Source organism: Octodon degus, unplaced genomic scaffold (genome assembly GCF_000260255.1).
Source record: "Octodon degus isolate 3935 unplaced genomic scaffold, OctDeg1.0 scaffold00092, whole genome shotgun sequence".
In the NCBI taxonomy this organism is placed as follows: Eukaryota; Metazoa; Chordata; class Mammalia; order Rodentia; family Octodontidae; genus Octodon; species Octodon degus.
Genome location: NW_004524668.1, coordinates 75,941 through 99,207, shown reverse-complemented (window position 1 = coordinate 99,207; position 23,267 = coordinate 75,941). Strand labels below are relative to the sequence as shown.

Sequence of the window (23,267 nt, the reverse complement as noted above, 5' to 3'; positions counted from 1 at the left end):
ATGGTTTGCTTTACTCGTGGATCCCAAGAGGAGGAGACACATCAAGGCTGCATTTACAAGGGTGGGGGGCACCCAGAGAAGTGCTGGGACAGTCCGGAGGCAGAAGGAGCAGGGGAAACCATGGGCAGGAGCTCCGATGGCAGTCTCCTTGGAAAAGAAGGGGTGAGGTGGGGCAAGCAGGTTAGGCCTGGAGTTTGGTTCATTTAGAGAGTTGTTTTTTTTTTTTAATTTTATTTGTGTGTGTGTGTGTGTGTGTGTGGCCAGAGGGCGGGGCTGGCTGGCATGTGGTGCTGGGGGATTGAACCGCAGTCCCTGTGCTTTGCTAAGCTTTTTCTAAGTAGGTGCTTTAGACCATTGAGCCATCTCACCAGCCCTGGAGTTTGGTTCATTTGGACAGGCATAGAAGATGTGTGTGTGGTACCTGGTCCTGGGGCAACTAGAGCAGGAGAGATATGGTGCCGAGTGTAAGACAGAGGAGATGGGCTCTGGATGGGCTGGTTTACCTTGAGAAGGTCTGGTCCAGGGCTGGCTAGTTGGCAGGGATCCGCTGGCTTTGGAGGGACAGTCCTTCCTCATCAGCAATGCCTGGTACTAAAGCATCCAAATGCAGAGAATAGTGGATAAGTGCTTGCCTGGCAAGTGCAAGGTCCTGAGTTTGATCCCTGGTACCACCAAAAAAAAAAAAAAAAAGCAGAAGCTGAAGATACACGGATAGGGTTGGGTTAAAGTGGATGGGGGGCGGTATATAATCATCATGACCCTCTGGCTGCTGTGAGGAGAAAATATCTTCATAAGACAGGGGAATGCAAAGAACAGGTACCAGTGACATGATCTGTGTGTCACACGGTGGCACCTGACCTGGGGTTGGGGCAGTGAGGAAGTAAGACTGGTTTCAAGGCTAGTTGGGAGGTGGCAATGACAGGACCAGATGCACATTCAGTGAGGTCAAGTGTGGGGTGGCACATCTGTGACCCCACCTCTCTGGGAGGCTGAGGCAGGAAGATCACATGTTCCAGCCCAGTCTCTACAATTTAGCCAGATACTGTCTCAAAATTAAAAAAAAAAAAAAAATGGGGCTGGGGATATAGCTCAGTGTGAAGGCAATAAAGTAAATTAAATGTGACTACATTAATAACCAATTAAATGAGTAAAAATATAATAAGATAATAACATAAATTAAATTTAACAGTAAATTAAATTAACCCAGTGAAAATGCCATTTGGATTACAACAGGCACCACAATCCCATGTGGTTCTTATTTCCGGGATTTCCGTGTGTGCTTCCTCCCTGGCCTTGGACTGTACTATCTCACACCTGTGAGGTTAACAGCTTACCCACGGCCTTCCAGACACAGTGCCTCCAGGGTACGTCATAGACACAGTGTTCAGCACGGTTCTAGGCACAGAGCAGGCGTTCAACCAATAAGCTGCTTTTTGTTCTGTCAGGAAAAGTAGAAAGCCCAAAGGATCTGATGTCACACAGACCGAGGTTGGAGCGCCAGCTCTGCCACCCGCTAGTGGGTGACTCCTAACAAATGGTTTGGAAGCAAAGATAAGAGCACCCAGCTCGTCTAGTAATTGTGAGGATGAAGTGGGGGAATGTGTGTAGGGCTCCCAGCCTTGGCCCAGTGCATGGAGGAGCTCTGTCCATTAACACGTATTAAGGAGAACCTGCGAGGGGAGGGGGGCCAAGACTCAGGTAGAGAAAGACTCAGAGACAAGCCCCTTCCTCTCTGTGCGGGCCACCCGGGGCCTGCACCCTCCAGGCCTGGCCTCTGCCCTAGCTGGCTTGCTCTACAGAACAGCACACAGAAAGCAGTGCTGGTACTGCCGGAAAGCATCCCTGGGGAGGGAAGAGAGGAGAAACAAATCTTCCTGCCTCTGCTTTGAGAAGCAGACTGTTAATTACCTGGGTTCGCAGCAGCCTGCCAGCTAGGTAAACACTCTCCAGGAGGGCTGTGATGTTTAACCTCTTGATGACCAGGGCAGAGGTGGAGGTGCCTGGATATGGGCTGCTCTGGGAGGATGCAGGAACTACCCTGGGAGAGGCTGGACGTGGGTTCTGGGGCCTTCAGAGAATGTTTAATTTGGGGAAAACATTCTAGAAGAAAGAACAAAAGGACTTCGGGGTCAAAGTATACAATTTACTTGACCAAACCTCTACCCCATGAATACAGGCCCCAAAGGAGAAGCCACGACTAGAAGCTCAGCCCGCACTTCGAGGCATGGACAGCGTCCAATGAATGATGTCCATTCACTTGGACAACTGCTGGCTGTCTCTGGATACCACCACCATAGAGGAAGCAGAGACCCCCCTCCCAGGGGAGTGAGCCCAGACCCTGGCCAGTGACTAGGTTTGGCTGCTTAGGAGGCAGACTTGCGTACACTAAAATTATTCACATGTATACCCACGTGTCCGGTTTGCTGAATCCTTTCCCATGTGCTATCTCATGTGACAGTCTTACACTAAACCCATGAAGGGGGCATTAGCCCTTTCTAGTGTAGCGATGGACACCCTGGCTCTGCTACTCCCCAACTGTGTGTCCTTGGGGCAATCATGCCATCTCTCTGAGCCTCACCAGCCTCACCCATAAAATAAGAACAGACACCTGCCCCAGAGTTTTATGGCAAGGCTTAAATGAAAGCGCAGATCTAAAGAGCTCAGCAGCCCCCGGCACAGGCTCTCAGTACCTGACTCAGCTCCACCCTCACATCGTCTTTCAAGGAACACGCAAATGAGGCTTAGTGCATCACCAAATTACAATCCTCCAGACATACAAAAAGAAATGACCATACAAATACACGATGAGCACGCATTGTTATTTCGGGGGCTGGGTATTAGCTCGGAGACAGAATGTGCGCAGAGCCCTGGATTGGATCCCCAGCGTGGCAGCATGGAATAAATTTGTATTTCACTCCTCTCTGAGGAAAATATTAAATTGACAGTGCTGGGCTGGTGAGATGGCTCAGTGGTCTAAAGCACCTACTTAGAACAAGCTCAGCAAAGCACAGTGACTGCGGTTCAATCCCCCAGCTCCACATGCCAGCCAGCCCTGTCCCCTGGTGGGCTGAGCTGGCCACACACGCGCGTGCGCATACACACACACACACACACACATAAATAAATAAAAAATAAAAATAAATAAATAAAAATAAATTGACAGTGCTTGTTCAGCATGTTGGTAATATCGCCTGTAATGCTCAGAAAATAATGGAACAAAATTGTGGGTGAGATTCCAAACAGTGATAGTTTATAATGTTTGGAGCCATCTCTACTGGTCCGAAAGCATTTGTATCACTAGTGGGCAAAGATCATTTGTATCTTATTTTTTCTACCAATTAATACCTTGATTGTTCTTTGTTTCTGTTTTTGGTTTTGTGTTTTTTATTATTGTTGTTCTTTGAGATAGGTTCTCCTTATGCTGTGCAGACTAGTCTTGAACTCATTATGTAACCCAGGCTGGCCTTGAACATACAGCAGTCCTCCTGCTTCAGCCTCCCAAGGGATGGGATTACAGGCCTGTGCCACCACACCCAGCTCAGGACTACTGAGAAAATTTTTTTGGTCCAGAAACCTTAGTCCTGTTATGACTTTCAGGCTGAGGGTGGAAAAATAAAAGCTCAGAAAAAGAGTGTGATTCATTCAAAGTCAAAGGCCTGAGACAGGAGTGGAGGTCAGAACCTGCTATCCCACCCTCTATCCCCGACCCTTGGGGCTGTGTCCTCTGCCCTGCCAGGATCCTCCTTGACCCACTGTTATAGGTGCTGCTCTGCATCCTGCTGGGACTGGAGACTACGCACTCTTTTTTTTGGGGGGGGGGCAGGTACCGGGGATTGAACTCAGGGCCCTGTGCTTGCCAGGCAAGCGCTTATTCTACTGAGCTATCTCCCCAGCCCCTAGAGCTGGAGCTGACTGATACTGCAGAGTCTTGTGAAGATTCTGGGGTCATTTATGAGGAAGCCACTCAAGCTGAGACCATAGAACCTGCTGAAACCTGTAGCATCCCCATCCCTGTTAATTCCACAACGAGACCCCCAGGCAGTCTAGAACCTGAGAACAGACAGCCACAGTCCAGAAGGCAGATGGAGTCTCACAGGGATCATCACATGTAGTTCAAGCGTCATCTTCCTGCAGCAAGAGGTAGAGTTGCAGCTAGAACAGGGCTCAGGACAGGGAACCTCAAGCTGAGGTCTTGATCTGCCCCAGTGTAGCTTCCCTGAGGCCTGAGCAGGGCCTAGAAGATGCCACATGCCAGGGATGGTGTGTCAAACACAGTCCTCATCTCACTCTTACTCCCAGCAAGGCTTTGAAGCAGAGCTATTCTGAGCGCCCACATTTTCCACATGAGGAAACAGAAGCACAGAGGGGTGAAGTAACTTGCACAGAGACATACAGCTCTGTGAGAGCACCCGGGCTGCACTCTCCACCAGAGCGCTCTTCAGTGTCCCAGACAGAGATTTTGCCCCAGCTCGAGGAGAAGGAATGGAGAGGAGGAACCCAAGCAGGATGCATAGAGGGGATATTTCAGTTCAAACTGATGATGTCAGACAGCCCCTGTTTTCTCTGCCTGGGCCACCTTGATCATTGTGATGCCTGCCGCCTCAAGCTGGAAGTGACTCGTACCCAGGAGCCCCCCGGGGTAGGAGCCGGGATCACTTCTGCTGTGGAAGATGCTGCAGTGCTGGGAGCTCTGGGCTGCTGCCCACTCCTTGACCTCTCATGCACATAAAGGCCTGTTTCCAACTTGCCCAGCCTCCACCAGGAAGCCCGTCCTCTCAGCCTCTTCACAGCCTGCCTCCTCCTCTCCTTCCTGCCCTGGCCTACTCCCTCCTCCCCAGTGCATTGGTTTTCCCCCCCAGATCAGAGTCCTGCTACAGAAGAGGGTCTCCTAGAGGCTTTGATGAATGCTCAAGAGCTCACTCAGTGCCTGGGAGCCCCAGGCAGATCACAGAGATCTATTTTTAGGATGAGCTCCGCTCAGTTCTCCTTGCCAGGATGCCCCACCTCCTCTTCCCCCATTCACGCCAACTGGGTGAGCCTGTGAATTGCGCCCAGACAAGCCCGGGCCCAGCCTCCCCTGAAGACATGAGGGTACGAGAGGGCTTGGCTGTCTGCACAGATTCAGGCTTGGATGTGAGCCAGCTGGAAAGCCCACAGCCAGAGCAGGATCGGGGCCCCTCAGTCCCCTCCCTGGCTGCCAGCTTTCTCCACTCATCCACTCCTTTACCATTCAATAAGCCTTTTAAAAATTTTTTTGGGTGGAACCGGGGATTGAACTCAGGCTCTTGCGCTTAGCCAGGCAAGCACTTAAGTCTATTGAGTCATCTCCTGGGACCCTGTGAGCCTTTGATGGAGCTTTACTCTATTGGTGTCAGTGGGAAGAAAGATGCAGGAGAGCAGAGGTGACTACAAGCTCGCTCCGCTCTGCATGTGGGAACAGTCATCATTTAAGGAGTGTCTGTCTAAAAACTGGTAATACCAGGATGGTTAGTCTTGAATTTACCTAACCTCTCTCTTCTCTCTTCTCCACCAAAGATCCTGAGATAAGAGTAAGGTATTTTCAAGATTCCAGGAACAGCAAGTCTTACAGGCAGATCACTCCGTGATAAGACTACCCTCTTGAGAGAGAGAGCAAGTTACCCATGACAGAAACCAACTGCCCCTCCCAGAGCCAGCAGGACCTCAAAGACCCAGACCTGAGCTGGGGACCAGTCAGATCACAGCTTGACCGAGACTGGTTGACCTCGTACTTCTTCCTGACTCTCCAGCCCTTTTTCTTTTCCGCTTAGGATCCTAAAGCTCTCATCTTGAAGTCAGGGTTTAGGATGCCAGCCCAGCCCCTGCCTCCTGGGGTGGCCACACTGCGAATAAAATTCCTTTCTCATTTTGGCACCACTTATCTCTGTCTCTGATTGGGCTCAGGCCCCCTGGCCCAAACCAGGGCAAGACCCAAAATTACCTCCATCCCTGCCATTTCCTGCCTGTCCCCACATAGCCATGATGACTTTTCTCAAAAGCACATTGCTGTGGGCTAGTGAGGAAGTGTGTAGTGGGGCACTTGTCTACTGTGAGGCCATGGCTTTGAGCCTGGCACTGCAAACAAGGGTAACCCCAAAATACACACTGCCATCCTTGAGGTCTTGGGATAGGCATCACTGAGGAATCTCCAGAAACTGGGTCTGGAGGCACACACCTGACTAATGAAAGTGGTTATTTCAATTAGGAACAAGTGTCTTCCTTTCTGTTGTAGTTTTTTTGTAACTGGGGATTTTGTGTGTGCGTGTGTGTGTGTGTGTGTATCTGTATATGGACTTTTGTGGAACCATCATGGTACCCAGAGTCTATGGTAAGAAGGATCAAGGCCACAATTCAATGAGATTATAATTAATTTGGGATTACTTTTGGGTGCTGAGGATGGTCCATAGTGCATGAACTAGATGCTCTCTGTGGTCCTTGGTAAGCTAACTTGGGCTTCACTGGAAGCCTAGGATACATGTGGCCCTTGTTTTCACCAGCTGTGTTCTATTTGTTTGAAGCAGATATTTTCTGTGGCTTTGGAAAGCTTTCTCTGTTCTCCTTTTTCTCTCAGGGCCCTTGCAGAGACATCTCCTGCTTCCAGCCTCACTACCCCATTCAGCATCGCATCCTTGGTGCTTCCTGTAGAACCTTCTCCAAGCCGAGCCAGTCTCCTAAGTCTTAGAGGATTATATGAATGGACAAGGGTAGAGACAGAGGGACTGAAGAGAGTCTGGACCTGGAGGTCTGAAGAGAGTTGGAGGGGCTTCTTGTTGGAAGTGAGCCTTTGCCACTTGCTGGAAGACAAGGAGGAGGCCTTTGCAGCCTGTGTGAATGTTTGCCTCCTTAGTCGAAGAGGACCTGATGCACTTGGAAATGGCCAGCCACCGCTGAGTGTGGAAAAGGCATCTTCAGGACATTCCTGACTGTGTGGGCCACGTTCTCCCCCCCAGACTGAATACTCACATAGGGTTGAATGTTCCCCGGGTAGCTCCCCCGTCAGATCAGCAGCCTCAGATCAGGGGAAGACAAGCGAGGAAAAGCAGGGCACCCCTTGTCATGGGACCCTCAGAGTATAGGCCTGGATCTAACCTGGCAACCCTCTCAAGGTGAATGTTGTTATCCCATTACAGAGATGGGGAGGCCAAGGCAGGGAGGCTCAGAGTCCAGTTCCAAGACTCCCTGCCCACCCTCCCTCACGTTCCTGGGGCTCCTGTGTCTCCCTATCAAATCAGCTGTTCCTCAGCAGTGGAAGTGCATTGCAGGCTCCCCTATGGGAGGAGCACAGGGTCTCCTAAGGGAGCTGCCAGCGCCTTCCGCAAGGGGGCGACCCTCAAGGAGCATCAAGTTCAGGAAGAACTTGTCACACTGACAGAACAAAAAGCTGGGGCTGGATGAGCCTAGGGTGGGGACCCCAAAGGAAGAGGGGACCAATCCTTGTGATGGTCAGAACGACTTACCTAAGTCTCCTGCCACAACCCTACCTTCTCACTCATCTGTTGATTTTTCTATCTGCTGATTATCAACTCCCCACACAGAGCACAGAGTCCAAATCTCCACTCAGAGACTTCTTAGCTGAGTCTCCCAGGAGGATCCCATTCCTTGTCTTCTCTTCACTTTTCTTATCTGTGAAAAAAAAAAATGACAGAGAAATCTCTGCTTTGGGCGATGGCTCTAAGATTCTGAGACAGGCTATTAAACAGCTCCTGGCCAGTCCTGACACGTGGTTCCTGCAACCCAGCGAAAACTGGTTTGGAAGGGGTTAAGCCGAGACCCTGCCTCCTAGCCAAGAGCAAATCAGAGCTGGCAGGGGCGGAGCCAGGCTGCTGCTAGGAAAGAGAGCTAGACCTGCCAGATGCTGCCTGGAGAGGGACCGGCGGCAGAAGGAGCTGGCAGGGCTTGGGGGCCATGGAGCGGGGCGGGGCTCAACAGACCTGGCCTCTCCTCCTTGAGAGTTCCAAGCTCAAGGGTCCAAGGTGGCTGTGAGGCTGGGGAGTGGTGGGGCCGCCTGCACTGGGGACAGCAACAGAGTGTAAGAGGACTGGAGCCAGAATCCTCTGGGTCCCCCAGGCGAAGGGCTCTGGCTTCAGCTGACTCTGATGGTCCACATGGGCACAGAGTTTAAATTTAGCTCCAGTCACAGGAGTGCCTGGCAGTGGGTACCTTGGTAGCCAGAGCCACGCAGGGGGGCTCTTCAGGCAGTGGGGTGTGGGAGAGACCAGCCTACTTCCCTCCAGCCCTGTGCCTGGCAAGGGTGTTTCCCAGGGAAGCCCTGACCAATCTTCCATGGCCTGGCAGACAGCCCTCCACTCAGTCAAGGGCAGGGTCAGAGGTTCCCGCCACGAGGGCAGAGGGACATTGCCTTGCAGTCTGGACAAGGGTTGCATCTGTCTTAGCGGTGTCCAGGGGCAGGTTCCCCTGCTAGTGGGGCAAAGGCTGGCTTGGTTGTGTGACAGCCAAGGAAACAGAGTCCTGAGCACAGGAAAGCAAGTCCAGAAAGCAGGGTCCTCCCTGGTTCCTCAAGCGTAGCCAGTGACTTGCTCTCTGACCCTAGGCAGGGAGCTCTTCCCATCTGTACAATGGCAGCGCTGGCCTAGAGGGCTGCTCACAGCCCCGCACTGGCCCTGAGGTCCTGCTCAACCTTCCTGAGAGTCTGCAGAGGCACCTGGCTTCCCCTAGCCTTGGGTGTGGGCAGCCAATGCAGTTCTGGACAAGGAAGTCTCTCTGGCTGGCACTGTCAGCCTCCTGGCTCCTCCTCACCCTTCTTGGAGTCTTCCCTCTTCTCCGCCTAGCAGTGTCCCCCAGACCTCAGCCTGCTGCCCCTCAAGGCTGGCCCTGTTGGCTGGATGCGGCGCTCCTGCGGAGTTTCTCTCAGCCTGAGGAGCCCCTAGAAGATGCACCTCAACCTCCTCAAGCCCCCCATGGTGCCAGCTGCAGCTGGGGAATCTGCTTCGATGCCTCCAGGTGCAGGGGCACCGGCCTCAAGGTGTTCGTACACACAGCAGCTGGACCAACCTCTGAGATGCATCGCAGGATCCTGGCTTCCCTGGAAGGCTCCCACTACCACACACGCAGCCTCGGGGAGGCCTGCCTCCTCCTCCTCCTCCTCAGCCCGGATGCCCCAGCTGGACGGTGTGACCCGGATCCTCACCACTGGGATGGAGGCAGGAACCACCTGGTCATCCGTCTCCACCCAGACCCCTGCCCCCAGGCCTCCCAGCTTGGACAGGCAATGGTGGCGGAGGCCAACCCCAGAGCGGACACCTTCCGGCCTGGCTTTGATGTGGCACTCCCGCTTCTTCCTAAAGCCCACCCATTTCGAGGTGGGGCTCCTGGCCAGCTGCGGCAGCACAGCCCCCACCCTAGGGCAGCCCTGCTAGCCCTGGCAGAGGAGGGTGGCAGGTGGCGCATGGCAGGTACCCACTCTTCCACCTGCCCCTGGGATGGGCGCTGTGAGCAACATCTTGGACCGGAGCAGTAAGTGAACCTTCCCTTGGTGGGGCTGGCTTGGAGGAGGGTTATGATAGGAGAAGCCTAGAGCCGAGGGTACCTGGCGGGCCCGGTGAAAAGCACCAGCTGCTCTTGGCAAACTTAGGTCTCGGCTACAGCAGGAGGGAGTCAGGTTAGGCCACAGAGAGCACTTCCATCAAGACAGTGATATACCTCAAGAAGCGTCAAAGGCAGATTTTGGTCCTCTCCCTTGGGCGTCTGGAATAACAAAGCATGACTCACATCTACTTAAACTCCCTTTCTGTTATTCCAATCCCTCCTACCCTAACATTTTATGTAATATACACTTGGATGGTGCTTACTCTGTGATAAGCACTTTTATAAATAATGATTATGCATAATAAACTGACACAAATCTAAATGTTCAGATACCACACACTACGATTGGGCAGTACTTTCTCAGAGAGGTTAAGGCATTTATCTGAGATCACACAGGCAGAATGAATACAGTCAATCTTTTAATTCAGAGCTTCTTTCTTTCTTTCTTTCTTTCTTTCTTTCTTTTTTTTTTTTTTTTTTTTTTTTTTTTTTTTTTTTTTTTTTTTTTTTTTGTACCAGCAACTGAACTCAGGGCCTCATGCTTACTAGGCAAGTGCTGTGTCACTGAGCCATATCCTTGGCCCAGAACTACCTATGTCTGAAGCCTTCTGTTTGAGTTCTGACTTTTATTTATTTATTTATATATTTTTAGGCAGAACCGGGGATTGAACTCAGGCCTACTGAGTTCAATTCTACTGAGCTATCTTCCCAGCCCTGAGAGTTCTAAATTTTAAGCAAGTAGTATGATTATTAAACCCTATCAAGGTCTCAACAGGGTCCTGGAGATTAGTAACTGCTCACAGTTTGAAGCCCTTCCTGTCTAATTTAAGGGGATTAACTTCTTAAGAAAATAGTCTTTGGTTGTAGCAAATGGGACTTAGGTCCGATCTAAAGAAGAACTTCCTGCCGGTGAGAGTGCCTGGATATAATGAGGGGGCCTGTGGATGATGACTTTGCAGGAACTTTCTTCCCTCAGGCTGGCTGGGGTGATGTACCTCAGGAGCCACAGTGGTTAGCATCCAAGCTCCACAAGCCCCTATATCTCCAGGAGGCCAGCAGCCCCCCCCCAAAAAGGGTGGGCAAGAATGGAAGTTCCTTCTAAATTTGCTCTGGCCCGGTGGCAGAGAGTTCCCTCTGTCCCATTGTCCTCCCACAGGCCTGAGTTGGAAATTGTCCCTTCCCCATCATTCCTGAGATTCCCCCCTGGGCTTGCTTCGTGTGCTCTGCTAGAACATGAACATAACTATTCTGAGCTCCACGTACCCCCAGGACTTCTTCACATGGCCTAGCTCCATTGTTGCCTCTCAAGGGGCTCCCTGGGCTTCTCTCACAAGGCACTTGAGGGACTGGAATCCGCTACCTCCTGAAGGTACCTGGAGGCCTCCAGGGAGCCGCACAGCCAGGGCTAAGAAGGGAGCTGCCATTAGATCCTGCTGTCTCTTCTGTGGAGACCCAGGCTTCTTGTCCTCAGCAGCAGGTTCTAGGAATTGGCCCCTCCTGAGGCCCCTCAGGCTCAGAGCTCAGAGCTGAGAAGGACACACACCCCTGAGGTGAGTGCCCTACCCTCTCTCCTGCCTGATGGTGCCATTCATGCTGGTAGGAAGTTCCATTTGGGCTGACCTGGGTGACTGCTCCACGCATTTGGTTACTGGTGAATGCAAAGCTGTTTCATTCTGAACTCTGTGAAACTGAAGTTAAAGAGTTACATAGGACAGGAAGGTGAATGAACACTAAGTGTTCACTGGTGGACCCCAAATGGACCAAAACTGGACACAGTTTGTTTTTCTAATTAATATGATTCACCCTCTGGAAAGGAGAGGGGCTTGTTTTTCGGTTTGTTTGTTCTCCTAGCACTGGGAGTCAAAGCCAGGGGTACATCCCTAGGCTTTTTAATGTTTTTAGTTTGAGACATGGTCTTGTTAAGTTGCCCAGGCTGAGCTCAGACTTGTTACTTCCTGCCTCAGCCTCCCAAGTAACTAGGTTTACAGGTGTGTGCCACCAGGCCAGACTTGGGTAGCAGTTTTGATAAGTTTCTATGCAAAATCTGAAGCGTGGCAGCTTTTCACTGGCGTCTGAACCACAAGGAGTTTCAGTTTTGGCTCAGTTTTGGCCTCAACCCTCCTCCGGGTGACAAGAGGCTGTCGTCTCTGAGTTAGCTGGAGCCGCAGCGTCTGTGGAATGTCAGGCCTTCAGTACAGGGATGGTGGGGGAGGCAGCCACAGGGCCAGCCCTCAGAAGGTGTCCTGAATAAACAAGCAGTGGCCAAGAACAGGCAACTCACAGTCGCCACCGCCACTGTCCCACATCTCTCAGCCACTGGGGTGAGGAACGAGCTCAGGGAGCTCCTGCCTTGACCAGGTCCCTGGTCTTGTGTGCTGGGTGTCAGGTGCTAGGTGTGGGGTACCAAGCCAGGTACTCTGTCTGTCATTGCAAATTCTCTCACACACTTTTAGAGCGAGCTATTGTTAGCCAGTTTCAGGGCACAGGAACCTGAGCACAGAGAACGGATGTGAATGAGCCCCGGGCCTTTGGTGACACAGTTCTGTCCCCAGGCCCCTTTGCTTTTCTGGTTCTGCGCCTGGAAGTGCTGGAGTTGAGTTGCCTTGTTTGTTTTTGGTCTTTTTTGATTTTACTGTATTTTTTTGGTTGAATTGTTTTTTAGGGGAGGTTTATTTTTTGGTTTTGGTGCCAAGGACTGAACCCAGGGCTTCCAGCTTGCTAGGCAAGCATTCTACCGCTGAGCCAAATTCCCAGCCCCCAAAGTGCTGGAGTTGAGATGAAACCCTGTACTTCTGGCTCCAGCGCCCAAGTTTTTCCACCTGGCTTGAACAGTCTTTTGTTCCTTCAGAGTGAGGGTCCACCCACTGAAATTGTTACTTATGTATTTTTATGAATAGAGAATTCATTCACAGGCTACAAAATTCCAAAAGGTACACAGTAAAAGTCTCTCTTCCATCTAGCGGTCTTCCGACCACCCAGTTTCCCTTCCTGGAGCCAAGCACTGTTTCCAGTTTCTTGAGCGTCTCCTCTAAGAAGCTGTATGTGTGTGTGTGTGTGTGTGTGTGTGTGTGTGTGTGTGTGTATGCAAGCATAGTAGGCACAGATATTCCTCATATTTAAATGTATGTTCAATAGATATTTGCCAGTCCTCCAGCCCATGTCTATTAGACACCACAGGTACCATGTCTGGGACCCAAATACTTTTTAAGGTACATGAAAATGCTTTCAGAAGAAAAAAAATGTGGGCCAGGGATATAGCTCAGTGGCGTGGCACCTACCTGGTAAGCTCAAGGTTCTGAGTTTGATTCCTGATTCAAAAAGAAGAAGAAGAAGAAAAAGAAAAAGAAAAGGAAAGGGAAGGGAGGAAGGAAGGAAGGAAGGAAGGAAGGAAGGAAGGAAGAAAGAAAGAAAGAAAGAAAGAAAGAAAGAAAGAAAGAAAGAAAGATAGATAGATAGATAGACTTAGGTACAAAAAAATTTTAACATATGATATTGTTTGGACCAGGCATTGTGGCATACGCCTAGAATCCCAGTAGGAGGAGTTCGGGGCCACCCAGGGGTAAAAGCAAGTTGAAGGCTAGCCTACACAATAAAGTAAGACCCTGTCTCAGAAAAAAAGTTTGATTTTATACCAACATAGAAATCAAATGTCATTGTTAATATCTTTTTCATAGCAGGACTGGCTGCAAAGTTTAAGGGACATGGCCGTTACCACATGGTCCTTGCTGCCTATGGCCAGACCCAAGTAGCCTGACCCTGTGGCCGTGGGCAGGGCCACCCTGATCACCCATGGGCTCTGAGGTCTGGATCTAGAGCAGACACCTTACAGAGTGGTAGGTTATTAAGGCTCCCTTGGCCTCCCACACAGATGCACAAGTTCTCTCTATGACATGCTCCCTCCGAGTGCCACACCGGGGCTCATCGAGTCTCTGCTTGCTTCACTCTACTGATGAGAAACTCACCACCTCCCATGACTCTCTGTACCTTAGCTCCATTACTAGAATCTGTGCTGAAATTGTCCCCTCTCCCCCAGGTCCCTGAGGTCCCTGGCCCTGAACCTATGCTCTAGTGCCACACCCGCCGAGTGTTCATTCTCCACCCTGTGCCCTGCTAGGCCCTAGGGTGCTAAGATGAGGGAGACACAGCCCCTGCCCTCCGGTAGCTCAGAACTGTAAGAGAGACAGACAGACAACTACATGGTTTGACTCACACTATTAAGCAGAGATGGGCTGCACATCTGCTTGTCAGGCTCTTCTGCTTAAGAGCCCAATGTCCTTTTTGGACCTCAGTTTCCTCATGTATAAAATGAAACCATATCAGCACATGCCTTCCACCTTGCACAGATAGCTGCTATGAGAATAGTGTATGTAAAGCACACAGAACTGGGTCTGGAGCAGAATATGCACCCCATAATCGTTACCTGGGAGCCAAGGGGGCTTCCAGAGGAGGCAGAGTAGGAGGGAGTCCTTGGTCCTCGAGGCAGGGAGGGACATTTAGGTGAGGGGACGGGATGCAGGTGTGCAGGGGCACTGAGGTGGGAATGGGGAGGTGAAGGGCCAAGAGTACAGGTCAATCAGCAGGGCCTTTGTTTCTCTTTGGGCTCCCCAAAGCTTTCACCAAGGGGTTTTCAGTTCTTTAGAGTTTGCTACCTGCTTGGCTGGTGGCTGGCTTTTAATGTGACAGAGGGTGTCCCTGAGTGTGCCTGGGTAGCCTGGTGGAACCTGAGCATCAAGTGGAGGGGAAAGGAGGAGACCTGGGTCCTCTGGGGACCACTAAGCAATGCTTCTGGGCTCACTTATTAGCAGGGGTTGGGTCCTGTCCTAGGCCCATTCCGCCCTACCCCTTCTGGGACTCAGTCACATTGTTCAGTGGGGGTTGCTTCAGAGGCTGCCTGATGTTCCCAGGTCTGCTTCTGGAAGGCCAGGCCATCAACAAGATGGGCTGCAGGAGAAGCGGGTCCTGGAAACCTCTGGGACCCCATCTCTCAGGCTCAGCTTGGGCAGCCTGGGTCCTTGCCCTCTCACCAGCCCTTCTCTCCCCAGCAGGCTCACTGACAAAAACTCCCTGGGTGGGCAGACCCAGGGGGTGGCTCTGAGCAGGCTGTGACTCCTTCTCTCCCCCTCAGGCTTGGGCAGCCTGAGTGTGGCCATGGGGCTAGGGGAAGGAGGTGGAAGAACAGAGGAGCCCTGTCCTCTGGGTGGGTGAGGGGACTCTGGGCAAGAGCTTCCTGTGTGGTTCCAGGCTGCAGGCCCAGCCCACCACATGACAGAGCAGCCTTTCATGGGCGTGGGCTCCTTCTGGGTAGGGGGCAGGCCAGGCACAGAGGTCACTCAGTTGAAAGTGCCTGAGAGACTGCATGTGGCAGAGTACAAGTGGAGGGACCCTGGGCAACATCGGGTCCCACCACCTCCCATTTTGCAGATGAATAAACTGAGGCTCAGAGAAGGGAAAAGAGGTGTCTGAAGTCACCAAGGGTAGTCAGCTGGAATCCAGGGATCATGTGAACACATGAGAACATGATGGTGCACACTATGAATTTGGGAGCGCTGGAGTGGGGTGAGGGGCAACTCTCACAAGCTCGCTTGTGTAGGGAACCATCCTGTGCCTCCTTAGAAACAGCCCTGAGGACAAGCTACCCAATGCCACCTTCTGCCTCATTCCTGGTCACCGCACTGAAGCCTCTCGCTTCCTGCAAGCCCTACAGGTATGACCCCAATGAGGGTAACCCCATCGTCTGCCCCCTCCCCGGAGCCGGTAGGCATGAGGGCAGTCATCATTTTACTTCTTCACTCTGGGGATCGGGGGTCCCACAGCCACGACCACAAGCACCCTGCAGACCAGCTCCCTGTTGCCCTAAACCCACTTGCCTTTTCTCTTTGGCCCCTGCCCCGACAGCAGTTGTTGTCACCTTGGACCTGGGAGGGGTGAATGTGTGTAGGAAAGTACTGCCCAGTGACTGTTCTGCCCCACAGGCTGGCTGCATCCCTGTGCTCCTCAGCCCCCGCTGGCAGCTGCCCTTCTCAGAGGTCATCGACTGGACCAAGGCGGCTATTGTGGCTGATGAGCGGCTCTTGCTTCAGGTAGCTCAGGGCCCTGCCCCTGGGCAGGGATTGGAGCCAGGACCCGGAGGGACTCCAGGATCCACTGGGTCTCAGCCCTCATTCCTATCTCTTTCTTCCTCCACCCTGAGCCTCCCTGTGCAGCAGAATGTCGCTGACCACAGTCCCAAGGCTACTAAGCATCACTCAAATCCAGTTCTGTGAGACCCTTGAACTCAACTGGCCAGAAGGTTGGTGGGGCCTGCCAAGATCCCAGGCCTCCGCCTTTTCTCCCTCCTCACCCCAGGTCCTGGCCGCCCTCCAGGAGATGGCTCCTGCGCGGGTCCTTGCCCTGCGCCAGCAGACCCAGTTCCTGTGGGACGCCTACTTCTCCTCAGTAGAGAAAGTCATCCACACTATGCTGGAGGTGAGGGGGACCTACCCATTAGGGGACCGGCACTGGACTCCTGCTTCATCAGCCCCTCTCTAAACTCCTCTATCCACGCGCTTCCTTTTCCTAGTCTTGACATTCCTCCTTGATGTTGCTTGGGCACTGACTTGCTGTGGGAGCTGGGCCCCTTCCCCTCCTGTCTTGGCCTCAGTTCCCATATCTGTGGAGGGGCACACACACTCAAAGGGTGCACTAGCTCCAGTTGGTGGCAGTGGCTAGGAAGGGGCAAGGAATCGCAGGATCTCTCAGGACTCGAAGTCCTGAACAAGTGTTATGATCTCTTAGTTATGTCATCTGTGGGTAAGGAAGGAAGGCAAGGCAGCAAGACTCTCATATCTGGTGACACTGGACCTACAAATGGTGCTGGAAAATATCATAGCCCCTAACCTATAACCTCCTAGATGTCTGATACACCATGTTTGTGTTCCCCCAAATTGAAAAATGAATCCTGAGGAACAACTGAGGTAAAGAGGAGGAAATTTTATTGAGGGAGAGACAGCTCGTGAGAGACAGGAGGGGACCAGGAAAGTAGGTTGCCACAGACTCCACTTTTTTTTCTTTTTTTTTTAATGTATTTGGTACAGGGTCTCACTATGCAGCTCCAACTCATAGTGATCCTCCTGTTTTCAGCTTCCCCAGCACTCGGATTACAGGTGTGCGCCACCACACCAAGTCTTGGTGGCCAGCTCAGTGGACCTGGGGGCAGGGCTGGTGCGGCATATGGCACTGGGGACCAAGCCCTGGTCTCTCCACTTGCCTAAGCAAGTGCTTAGTTCATTGAGCTATCCCACTGGCCTCTGCAGACTCCACTTTTACAGAGGAGGTATTTATAGAACAAAATCAGGAGGTGCAAAAACTCTGATCAACCAATAAGATTGCAAGTAGAGTCGCTTAGGTAATGTTGATCCAATGGGGAAGCAGGTCACGGAGCAAGTGTGCATGGAAAAGACAATATTTTAGGAAGGATGGGTCAAGGGGTCCTGGTCACTCACCCAAGTGACTGATACCTATTTAGAACATTGATTATAGTATATGGTTTATCCCTCCAGGAGGTACATAGGTGTGATCATTTGATCTTTCTCTGGAGGCCCGAACTTCAACTAATGGACCTCCAGCCACAGGCTGCAATGTGTTATCTTCTTCACTGACTTCTTGGAGGGCCGAGCCCTGTCTGACTGCCTTTAACAGTTCTGCCGGACCCAGCTGTCTATAATATTATCATTTGTAAGAGGCTCTCACAGATGCCACCCTCTAGCTTCCAGCTTCTCAACCCTCTGGCCCCAGGGGTCTGGTGCCATAGCTGCTGCCCTTAGAACCTGAAGGGGCAGTTGTGAAGCTGTCCCCTGCCTTGGCTTCCTCAGACCTCGGGACTGCAGTCTTGGGGCCACACCAGCCACCCCTCCGTCTCTCTCTCCACAGATTATTCAGGACCGGATCTTGGGCGCATCTGCCCACCCCTCACTGCTGTGGAACAGCCCTCCAGGGGCACTCCTGGCCCTGTCCACCTTTTCCAGGAACCCTCAGGCCTTCCCCTTCTACCACCTTCAGCAGGGTATGTTCTGGACATAGGACAACATGAAGTCCTTTCATCTGTCCCCAGGTCTACCCTAGCTTCACCCATAGGGCCCTGCTGAGACCTTCCCAAGCTTCCAGCATGGATACTGGCTCTTGGGGTCCCCTCCAGAGGGTCGTCTCTCCCTGCCCTAACACCTGTGTCTTTTTTCCCCAGGCTCCCGCCCTGAGGACAGATTCAGTGCTCTGATCTGGGTGGGGGCCTCCAGCCAGCCGCCCTTGAAGCTCATCGAAGCAGTGGCCAGCTCCCAGCATTGTGCCCAGGTCTGCCCCCTTGGCCCCCAGAATCCTGGGATTAGCGGGGGTGGTAGTGGTGGTGAGGGACAGGGCAGGGTTCTTTAAGACACCTAGAGCCCAAAGATGACCACATATTTTCTTCAGAGGCAAGGAGATTTCTGAGGGTTCTTGCTGCCTTCCTCTGGAAGTACCAAGTTTTTTGTTCTTCCCCCTCAATTCCATGGACTTGCTGAGGTCCCTTAAAGCTGGTCCCACTCGAGAAGGCTACAGAAGTAAACATCCACCCATCCATTCATTCATCCATTCATCCATTCATTCACTCAGCTATAATTGCTGGGTCAGGCCCTGGGGTTGACAATGAGCATGCAAAAAAAAAAAATCGAGACAAGATTCTGCCCCAGGATTCAGATTCAGTTGGCATGTCCTGGCACACAGACTGTCAAATCACCTTGCCAGAGAAGCCAGGTGGACGCCCAAAGAGGACAGCTGCTCAGAAGGGCATTTGGGCTGGGCTGGGAAAGAAAAGAAGCCAGAGGAAAGAGTACAAAAGTTGGAGAAAAGGTGGAGAGGGGCATGGAGTCTGGGCCCTGGCTGGAGGCTACCACACCAGATTTTTTGTCCTCGTGGATTTCTGTCCTGCAAGGACAGAATGGCAGTGAAAGGACCCCAGATCCAACAAATCATCTCATACATGCACCTCTGGTTCTGTCCCTGGAGAAAGTCACTCCTGGGACGCTCTCATCTCCAGGCCCTAGACCTCAGGAACCCCCTTCTCTTCTAGATCTTGGTTCTCTGGAACAGTGAGAAGCCACTTCCTTTCAGGTGGCCAGAGACAACAGTGCCTATGACAGTCATGGAGGGGCACAGGAAGGTAAGCATTGGGTGGCCAGGAAGAGGCAGGCTTGTGCTGGGAACTTCAGAGGCACCCAGCGCCTTCTGCTTGGGCCTGAGCCAAAGTCAGGCTTCAACATGGACCTGAAGAAATCAGACCTTGGGTTCCAGCTGCAGACCTGGAAACAAGTCTCTTCCCTCCCTGGCCCTTGTGAATGGTGCTTCCAGAGCACTAAGTGTTCTGTGAGGAGGGAAGGCAGAGTGCTGTGTGGATGACTCAGATGAGGGACAGGAAGACCTGAGATCTTGGGGACACATGGAAAGAAATGGGGCCAGAAAGAAGCAACTTCGCAGAAGCTAGGTGATCCACAGCACCTCTCTGCTAGGTGCTTCTGGGCAAGTGCCTTCAGCTCCCTAGACCTGCTTCCTTCAAATGAGGGCTGTCTGACTACCACTCCCAGGGTTGAGGTGAGGATCTAATATGACAGTGGAGGAAACCTGAAGTGTCACAACAGAGGGTCCCTAGAGACCAGTAACCAAAGGGGACCCTGAAATCCAGAGAGTGAAATGAGTCTGGGGCTAGCTCCAGAACTACTATTGTAGTTCTTCCTCAACACCCTGCCTGCAGAGCTCCTACTCATTGGTACAGGACTTTCCTGTGTGTCACCCTCACCCTCTCCCATTGTAGGTCAGTGACCGCTTCTTTCCGTACAGCACCATCAGCACAGATGCCATCCTCAGCCTTGATGCCCACAGCAGTCTTTCTACAAGTGAGGTGAGCTGGGCCCAAGAGGAACCCAGTGCAGTGGGCACAGAGTCCGAGGGCAGTGCCAGGAGGTTCTGTTTTTTTTTTTTTTTTTTTTTGGCGGAACCGGGGATGGAACTCAGGCCCTTGCACTTGCCAGGGAAGCGCTTATTCCACTGAGCCATCTCCCCGGCCCAGTGCCAGGAGATTCTGGCAGGTCACGAGATACAACTTTTTGCTTGGGAAACCACTGTAGCAAGCCAGGAGGTTCCTCTTTAGAAATCCAACAGATGTTCTCAGATTCTGGTTTTTGGGGGGTTATTTTTTGTTTTTGTTTTATTTGATACAAGGTCCTGCTACGCAGTTCATAGTGATCCTCCTGACTCAGCCTCCCCAATAATTGGATTATAGGGATGCGCCACCTCACTGGGTTTTGGGGCTGACACAGCTCACCCAAAACCCAGGCCAGCACAGCATGCAGTACCAGAGATAGAACTCAGGACTTTGCATTTGTTAGGCAGGCACTTAGACCATTGAGCTATCTTCCAAGCCCTATTATTTATTTTTTGATACAGGTTTTGTTATATAATTCAGACTGGCTTTGAACTCACTATACAATGCAGGCTGCCTCAAACTCATGATGATGCTCCTGCTTCAGCCTCCTGAGTACTGGGATTATTGGCATGCACTGCCATGCCCAGCCTCCCAGACCCTCCTGAACATTATTTTTGTGGCTCCAGCTGAGAAAGTTCCCCCTAAAAATGCCTCTGAAACATTCATGCTACACTTGTAGTTAACTCTAAGCAATGGCTCTCATCCTCTCTCCCCTGAACCCTGTCCTGGCCCCCAGTCAGGAAGCCTCACCTCACAAGGTGCAAAGATGTTTCTGGAAGGTCGGGAAGTCCCTTCTCACAACCTACTTAATCTCTCTCCAGGTGGACTTTGCCTTTGTGGTGTGGCAGAGTTTCCCAGAGAGGATGGTGGGCTTTCTAACGTGGAACCACTTCTGGGTTGAGGCTGAAGGTGGCTGGGGCTATACTGCTGAGATGGCCAATGAATTCTCCATGGTTCTCACTGCGGCTGCCTTCTACCACAGGTACAAATGAACCAGGAATAGGGTGGTCTAGAGCCCAGAGACACAGGTTCAAGGCCCAGATCTGCCACTTTCCATTTATGTCATCCTGGGAAGGTCTCTCATTTCTCGGTTTCAACGTCTGTGTCTGTAAAGTGGAATGTGGAGGGGCTGGGGAGATGGCTCAGTGGAATAAGCACTTGCCTGGCAAGTGCAAGGGCCTGAGTTCAATCCCCAGTTCTGAAAAAAAAAAAAAAAAAAAGTGGAATGTGTTCACTTCCCAAGGATGGGGTGATCTTCCAGTCAAGACCCCAGTACACACGTTCAATAAGTAGCTAGTGTTGTTTTAAGAAACTTTTTTTTTTTTTTGCACTGAATGCCCTCAGGGCAGGTTTGGCTGGCTTGAGTTGTGGGGATCAAACCACAGCAACCTGAGCCTGACTGCTTTGTTGAATCAACCACTTAAAGAACTGAGCTAAGGGGCAGCCCCCTCCTTTTTTTTTTTTTTTTTTTTTTTTTTTTTTTTGTGATACCAGGGATTGAACTCAGGACCTTGCGCTTGCCAGGCAAGCACTTATACTGAGCTATTGCCCCAGCTCCAAATGTCATTTTAAATAGCAGTATAGTATTCAGTGGGTAAGGGCAGTGTTTAGGTTGGATGGTGGTAATGGGGTAACAAGAGAATAGTTCTGATGTGTTATAGATGTGGGTCTGCTGGGTTGGGGACCACCCCAGGCCTTCCCCAAGCTGCCCGAGGTAGCTCAAGGGCCTCACTCTTGGAGCAGAAATGCACTGTGGAAGAGCTCCTCAAAGCGGTGCCTTCAGAATGTTTCAACCAATCTGTGTAACATGGAACTCTGTAGATTCATCCAGGGACCCTGTAGGGAATTTTCAGTTAGGTGAAGGACAGCCCTAATGTCTGCAGGGCAGCCCCAGCTTGTGCAGAGAGACACTGGGGTGAAACATCTCGCCTCCTTATTCTACATCTTCTGGAAGCCGGTATTTGGGTGGCCATGTTTGATCGCCCCTGCCTGGACCCTCAAGTCTAGCTCTGCCTGAGCAGGTCACACCATCACCTGCAGGCAAGCCAGAGTCCGTGGAGAGTGACTCAAAACTCGGGTGGGAAAACAAAACAAAACACAATAAGAAAAATACACTTGGGTGGGAGCTCTCTGAGGCAGGGCTGGGAGAATGACTTTTGAAAGAGGTTTAGGGATCAGAGTCAGGGGCTGAGGTGAGGTCAGCAGGGAGTAGAATGAGGCCTGGGGGCGGCAAAGTGTGTGTGTGGGGGGGGGGGCTGCAGTCTCTCCCTGTCTTCCCTCCTCGCCCAGGTATTACCACACGCTCTTCACCCACTCCCTGCCCACGGCCATGAGGACCCTGGTGGATGAGGCACCCGCCTGCGTGGATGTCCTGATGAACTTCCTAGTGGCAGCAGTCACCAAGCTGCCCCCTATCAAAGTGCCCTATGGCAAGCAGCACCAGGAGACTGCACCCCTGGTGAGGGCCAGAGAAGCTGGGTAATACTGGGAGAGCCTAGTTGGGGCGCAGCGGGGCTCCCTCTCCTTGCCTAATCCAAACCCTTCTTGCTGCTGCGGGGCAGGCGTTGTGGGGGCCCCAAAGGACAGGGAGGCCCATGGAGGCATTTCTTCTCCACCGCTTAGGCTCCTACGGTTCCGGGATCTGGATCTCGACCTCAGGCCCCACACCAAGATTGCATCAACCAGATGGCAGCAGAGTTCGGCCATATGCCTCTGGTCTCCTCTCGCCTGCGTCTGGACCCCGTGCTGTTCAAGGACCCGGTATCTGTACAGCGCAAGAAGTACCGCAGCCTGGAGAAGCCCTAGGCGAGGCCCGAGGAGGTCCTAGCCCGGATCCCACACCCCACCGCTCGCTCGCTCTCTGCGCTGTGCCTCCGCTTGCCTGGAATGCCTACTTCTGCTCCACCCAACTACCTTGTCCTTCAGATCCGTGCCTGACATTTAGGTCCGACCTCACAGGCTTCGGTGTCGTTAAACAGTCGCGTTTCCCGCACTGTTCACGCTGGCGGGCAACGTGAGCACCTTAGGCTCCAGAACCCACCTGGGAGTCCGGAAGGCGGCTCGCCGTCTCCTCTCTGGTCCTGCAGGTAGAGATAGTAACTCTCTGCCAGCATGGACACTGTGCTGAGAAACCAAACCCCCTACCCGGGGTTTCCCGTCGGCGAGGAAGGCAGCCATCTGCAGAAGCCTGGGTTTTCAGGCTCACTTCTCGCGCCCCAGGAAAGGAGCAAAGAAGTGCAAGGAAATTAGGAGTCAGAGGAGGAAAAAGGATGAGAACGCAGCGGGGCTTCCCTGCGGCGCTGGATCCAGGGCTCTGGCACCACCAGCCTCCCCGCATCACCGGCTTGCGCCGCTAGAGAGCAGCGCCGCACCGCACTCCCTCCACAGAAGGGCCTGGCTCTGTAAACGCCCTCTGGCGGGGCCGAGAGGGCGGGCAGGGGGCGTGGAGGGCAAGCGGTGCGCACCACCCAGGGTCTGCAAACACGGAAGGAATGGGAAAGAGCAGTCACAGGGAGCCCAGCAAGGAGAGACTATTCCCGGTGGACGGAGCAGGAGGGCTGTCCCCAGAACCCTGTAGGTGAGGGCGAAGTGGGGGAGGGCGCTGGTTCTCCTGGCTTCATCCACCTGGAACTGGAATTATCACTTCCGAAATAAAACGCGTGTCCTTGCCCCTTCACGCTCAGGCTATAAATACACGGATAGCAGCTGCGTGCAG

The 23,267-nt window shown here is 52.4% G+C and overlaps 1 protein-coding gene across 3 annotated transcripts; it reads left to right on the top strand.

The window, feature by feature from the left end:
- Window positions 1–7,878: 7,878 nt before the first annotated feature.
- Extl1 (exostosin like glycosyltransferase 1) lies at window positions 7,879–23,228 on the top strand. Of its 3 annotated transcripts, XM_004637583.2 has the most exons (11): window positions 7,879–9,492; window positions 15,178–15,268; window positions 15,537–15,644; window positions 15,910–16,029; window positions 17,473–17,605; window positions 17,783–17,889; window positions 18,644–18,733; window positions 19,382–19,468; window positions 20,374–20,534; window positions 21,842–22,010; window positions 22,175–23,228. In XM_004637583.2, the coding sequence occupies exons 1-11, from the start codon at window positions 8,714–8,716 to the stop codon at window positions 22,355–22,357; spliced, it is 2,028 nt and encodes a 675-aa protein (XP_004637640.1). In that variant the 5' UTR covers window positions 7,879–8,713; the 3' UTR covers window positions 22,358–23,228. The 3 variants fall into 3 exon arrangements, with proteins under 3 accessions (XP_004637640.1, XP_023578196.1, XP_023578197.1); XM_023722428.1 differs by lacking the exon at window positions 15,537–15,644; XM_023722429.1 differs by lacking the exons at window positions 20,374–20,534; window positions 21,842–22,010; window positions 22,175–23,228 and adding an exon at window positions 19,646–19,936 and having other exon boundaries at window positions 19,382–19,530.
- Window positions 23,229–23,267: the final 39 nt, after the last annotated feature.